Source organism: Populus euphratica, unplaced genomic scaffold (assembly GCF_000495115.2).
Source record: "Populus euphratica unplaced genomic scaffold, PopEup_1.0 scaffold46.1, whole genome shotgun sequence".
NCBI classification, from domain to species: Eukaryota; Viridiplantae; Streptophyta; class Magnoliopsida; order Malpighiales; family Salicaceae; genus Populus; species Populus euphratica.
The window spans coordinates 346,040-351,658 of record NW_011499852.1 but is presented as its reverse complement, the minus strand read 5'-3'; the positions used below and the strand labels follow the sequence as shown (position 1 = coordinate 351,658).

At 34.9% G+C, this 5,619-nt stretch overlaps 1 protein-coding gene across 5 annotated transcripts; it reads right to left on the bottom strand.

Moving 5' to 3' along the window:
- Positions 1-1,688: 1,688 nt before the first annotated feature.
- LOC105121714 (probable E3 ubiquitin-protein ligase RNF217) lies at positions 1,689-5,356 on the bottom strand. 5 transcript variants are annotated; one of them, XM_011020451.1, is made up of 4 exons: positions 5,221-5,356; positions 3,489-4,244; positions 2,180-2,399; positions 1,689-1,803 (listed from the first exon to the last, which is right to left on the bottom strand). In XM_011020451.1, exons 2-4 carry the CDS (start codon positions 4,096-4,098, stop codon positions 1,788-1,790), a joined length of 846 nt encoding a protein of 281 aa, XP_011018753.1. In that variant the 5' UTR covers positions 4,099-4,244; positions 5,221-5,356; the 3' UTR covers positions 1,689-1,787. The 5 variants fall into 5 exon arrangements, with proteins under 5 accessions (XP_011018753.1, XP_011018755.1, XP_011018754.1 ...); XM_011020453.1 differs by having other exon boundaries at positions 3,489-4,188; XM_011020452.1 differs by having other exon boundaries at positions 3,489-4,185.
- Between the last annotated feature and the right edge of the window lie 263 nt (positions 5,357-5,619).

Sequence of the window (5,619 nt, the reverse complement as noted above, 5' to 3'; positions counted from 1 at the left end):
TATCCCTATAGACTAGATTTTCCCTGTAGATCAGTATTATCCTAACAAATTCTAACAGAAAACTAGCAGTTAAGTATCCTGCAGTTTCTAATAGACAAACTGCAGGAACTATTCTGCAGGAAGACTCCTTCACCTGCACTGTCCATGGCTCCATCCTAGACTGTCTATGAATGTCGCTCATTTAAAGGGTGAAGATTGTGATGCTCTATACTCCATCTTTACATCTGTACGTAGGACTAGAAGTTGTTCAGTTGCACTTCAAGCCCTTCCCCAGGCTTGTGGGAATTGGCCGACCCATCTAGGGTTTGATCCTGAACCATGATTATGGTGTGATAAGCACGTCGCGTATTTTAAAGAGAAAATTATGATGCCACGTATCCCACATTAATGGGTTAAGAGAGATTTAAATTAGATAAAAGAAATAGGTAATGGACTTAAAGAATTTCAGAGTGGAAACTATCTACATCATCTAGGGTTTGATCATGAGCTGTAATCATGGTGCGATGAGATATTGCACATTTAAATAGGGGAAGATTGTAATGCCCATATCCCATGTAGATGGGTTATGAGAAATATAATTTAGATTAAAAAAATGGCTAATGAACATAAACGTAACAAGAAATTCCTTTCAGACAGTGAGAATAAATAAGCTCAAAATCTATGTTGCATTCATAGAACTGGAGACTATTTAGTTGTGCAATATATTATTTTCTAGTATTATGTTGCAGATTGGATCCATTTTTCTTAATGTTCCAGAGTGTTGTGTCCTTTTTCTTGAAATTAAAAAAAAAATATCTCAGCTTTTACTAATCAAAAGGACAAATAAAGAAGACACTTTGAGCAAATTAAGAGTTAGGGCAAGAAATTATATATAGAGAGAGGTTACAGTTGTTATTGAAAGAAAAAAGTAAGTTAATTCTGTCTGGAAAAAAAATGCTAGCAGGGAAAATTGGGGAAAATGGCCCTCTCAAGCCCCCGGTGAAAATGGAAAATTTTGGAAGTTCTAGGGTTTGTGTTGGAAAGCTAAAAGAAACTCTTATCATTTTTCCCATTTGTAAAAACACATCATCTGAACACAACATTCTTTTTCCATGTTTCTTTGTCTGTTTTTCTTGGAAAAATAGATTAATACTCGTTTCCGGGCTCCAGTCCTGATATTCACCCATATAAGAAGCCATGAACCATGCTTGGACTGAGATCATGTTTGGTTAATTTCTAGTGGAAACCCTAATGCCGTGTTTGGTAGGAATTCATTTCTCAATCACAATGCCAAAGTTATCGATTTGGAATGTCATGTCCCCTTTTGCTTCATCTCCAAAAGAAAGATACATAGGTTCAGAATGAAAACGAACCTACCTTCATTTTTATAGCTCTTCCGTCAATGAAACAAGCAATAATGTTATACTGGAACTAATAAAAAGAAATATGCAGAGAAAGGCGCACAGAGTGCTGCGTGGTATATTATATACTGATATGAACAGAGGTTAAGGATTGCTTGCTGGAATTATAGTAATTACGGGGATACAAAAGCAGGATTGAATTATCTAAATAAGGAAAGAAATATGTGCAGCTGATACTGTATCTGCGAGTATTATTCTCTATAACCCTCCTGCAAGCTGGTCAGCACTGGTGAAGCCTCGATCAGACTGGACCGAAGCGTCAAAAACTTCGGGGTTGGAAGACCCTTAGTCATCAGATCAGCTAACTAATCTGTCCAGCAACTGGCGATGCATGGGATACGGGGTTGTAATTTCTTACTTTCCAGCACTAAACAAAACACGAAGCTACTACCTTGTATAGCCTGGGAATTCACAAATGAAACAGAGAGTGAAACAAACCACTTAAATTGCACCAATTTTGTTTCTTTATAGATTAGAATCATACAATATCGAAATGTTTCAATTTCAATCAATTTCCCAGCATCGAAATGTTTCACTTTCAATCAATTTCCCAGCATCTGAGCACAAATGCAAGAAAATAAAATACCAAGACTATGAATTTTCTTTCTGAAAGTGAAGAAGCTATCTGGAATTTCGTTTTTGTTCTTCTTCTAGTTAAGGAAAAAGACGTTCAAGGACGGCACAAAACTAACCCATGTTAGGCAACCCAACCATTGAACAAACCAGTTTATTACTTTAATGTACGAGAATAACATCATTTACAACCCCTTCTTTTTTATCTGTTTTTTTCTTGTGGCATTTCAACGTGCCAGGATACATGCCCTGTGCAACTGAGTCTACCTTCTGGGGCGCGAATGTATTTCAAAATATAAGATGTAGCATAAAGCTGATAACACCACAAAAATGAACAGATTACAAAGAATAGTTCCAAAGCGCTTGTGCCTACAAGGGCCGAAATGGAATGGTCCTCCACATTGATGGCAAAACCTAACCCCGCATCTGCATTAATAATCAAAACGAATCAGAATTATACATGTTAAATTGAAAGATTACATTGACATACAATCTGCCTATGCATAGCTAGCTCTTAAACTGATTTTGAATGGAAGAAACCTTCAACCCCACATTTTGAATACGGCTATACTTGAGAGAAGGACTAGATAGAACTTTGAGACGGTTCTCAAATAAGTGTGCTAATGTTTGACATGAATCCAGTTTAACCGAATTAACCTATCAAATCATTAGTTTTTCTTTATATATATAAAGAACTTATATGTTTTCAGCTATTATAACTACATCTTCTAATGAGCTTTAAATGATATAATGTTGCTTTGTATTACTTTAGGGGAAATAGCCCAGCATATTCTTATATAATGGCGTCAGTGTCCAAACTGTTCTTGTATCCTTGATTGAGCCAACTGTGTCCCTGCAAAATAAGTGAGTTTCTAATATGTTTCTCCAATGTCACTTTCCAGCTAAGCTATTAGAATCAGTCCCGTGATAAGCACATAAATAATATTATATAAAAAATGACCCTGAGATAAAAGGGAGAATTAACCCAACTTGTCCTTATATTTTAGAGGCAGTCTCCAATCCGCTTTTAAAAGTTTAATTGCCTCAGTTTGAAAATAACACTATATTCAATGACAAATTAAGAGCAATTAAATTTTTAAGGACATATTGGAAACTATGCCTAAAATGTAAAGACAAGTTAAGGTAATTCTCCTTTTGACCTCAACGTCATTTTCGATATAATACTAGTCATATCCATATCACGTGACTAATGCTTATGCTTTAGCCGGAAGATGTCATTGGAAGAATAGATTGGAAACACACTTATTTGGCAGCGACACAATTAGCTCAATTAAGTATATAAGGACATATTGAACATTGACTATAGTATATAAAGATAGGCTACGTCATTTCCCCATTATTTTATCATATATATATATATGTTATGGGAAAAAGTGTTGCATAATCCAAACTATAATAATCTCCTGTTAAATATAATTTGTTGGTTAAAGAATGAAAAATCTAAATCACAAATATTATGCAGTTAGGGAGGGATGGGAGGGAGAGCGTACTTGCATTTTATATCTCTGCAACCACTAACTCGCTCAACGGAGTGACCGCAATTATAACATCTAGTCCACTTTTTCTCTTCAATCAGTTCACCAACCAGAATGTCATTCCTATCTCTTAGATGTCTGCTCTCATTGCACTGGTATCCTGCATGCCATGGAATCTTGCATAGGAAACAGAAGCTTTTCTTGCAGTTAGGACATTTTATTTTCTTTAGCTTATCCCTACACTCATTCAAAACCAAGACTGAGCAATCTTGGTATGGGCAATAGCAGCTTTCAGACCCTAAAACAGTAGAATCACATAGATGATCACACCATTTCTCAAATATTGGTTTTGAGATGATGCAATTGCATGAGAGAGGGTCTAATAATTGTTTGCAGTTCAGTCCAGGGCATTCAATGTAGCCAGTGGTTTCTTCGACTTTTACTTCAATATATTTGGCTACGCAGTCCAAACAGAAAGGATGTTTACACAGGCTACCATTCTTGAATTTCCTGATTGCTAACATAGGTTCGATGCAAATTTCACATGTAAAGTTTGAATCTTCTTCTTGTTGTATCTGTCCTGGTTCTTCTACTTCTGTTTCCTGGGATTTTTGCGTTGTGTTTCCCATTATATTTTCTGCCTTTTGCTTTTCTTGTGAACCTCAGAGTAGTATCCTGGGCTTGCTCCTCCTCCTTTCAACTTTGAATCCGATGTCCTACTTGAAGGCAATATAACACTCTTTCAGCTTCTATACGGAGATGAAAATTCATATCACTAAGTCTAATCAAATAACAAGTTTACATTCAAATGAAACAAAAAAGAAAAGCAATCAACTATGTACTTTGCTTCACTTCCTGGTTATCATGAGGCAGTTGAAGTAACATAACCCTATTAAATAAACCAAATCCAAGCAGATGAAAAGAAAGAAAATGAATTGGCTAGCAAAGTATGATCTAAGTTGTCATGGGATTCAAGTGCAATACCTTAATATATATTTATTTTAATCCAACCATGGTTGGGAGTCCATGGTGTGAAATTTCCATCACTACATCTACATTTTGTATGCTAACAAAAATGGGTTTTATTGACGTTCCGAATTACAGTTTGTTGCAGATCTTGTACCAATAGCAACCAAGCAGAAATACAAAACAAAAGGAGTTAAAATCACGGTACATAAAAATTCGATCTACATCAATCGGTGAGTGAATATTTCCGAAATTTAAGCAATTAAACAGAATTTTTTTTAAAAAAAAAAGCGACGGCTGATTTTCTTTTCTGGGATTCACAAAGGCAATTACTTTCACTTTCCAACTAAAACAGAACACAGAATGAAATAAACCACCGATTTAAATTGAACAAAATTTTTAGTCTTTTGTACTCATAACTCACTGAAATGTTTCCCTTCCCATCATTTTCCAATCAAAAAAGTAAAGTAACACTGGAAAAAATTTGAGATTTTTTTCTCAGTTTGACAGAAAAAGAAAGTACCCACTTCATCAATTCGAGAAGTAAATTACCTGAACTTGAAAGGGGAAACAAAATACCAATTCAGCAAACACTATATTAGCAATACATGCACAACGATAGAAGTTTTAATTCACTTAAAGAAAGCAAAAAAATGGAAAAACTCCTTAAATTCAAAGAATTATATCTATATGAAGCATTTCTGGCTCTGCTCTCTCTTTAAGCAACAGGATTTCAAGAAACAGAGCGCTCAATACATTCAAGACAGAGAGAGATAGGTACTTACAGAGAAAATTCTGATTTTTGTTTCCTCGTTTTCCAGGAAACAAATAGGAATTAAGATAAGTGCCGTATATGGAGAAAGACTGGGAGCTGGAGATACAGTGGAACTCAAACAGCGGAATGACTTGTGAGTGCCGCTTCTTTATAATGATTTTTTATTTGGGTGTTATGGCAAGTGTGTGAATTAATAATAACTTAGTTCCGATGGAATAAATAAAATTAGTTAGTTAGTCCTTGCAATCTGTCTTATATATATTTATAGCAATCCCCGTATAACTAAAGGCACACTCTCCCAGATCATGGTAGAAAAGAGCAATACATTTTATTTTATTTTTTAATATTTTATTTATTATTGATTGCACCTTTTGTGATAAAATTAATGATCAATTTCTTATAATTTAAG

Excerpts from the sequence above, each read along its gene's own strand:
- LOC105121714 (XM_011020451.1), bottom strand. The coding sequence starts at position 4,098 with ATGGGAAACACAACGCAAAAATCCCAGGAAACAGAAGTAGAAGAACCA. Across the intron at positions 2,400-3,488 it reads TGGTTGCAGAGATATAAAAT|ATGCGGGGTTAGGTTTTGCC; the intron begins GCAAGTACGCTC and ends TTATTAATGCAG.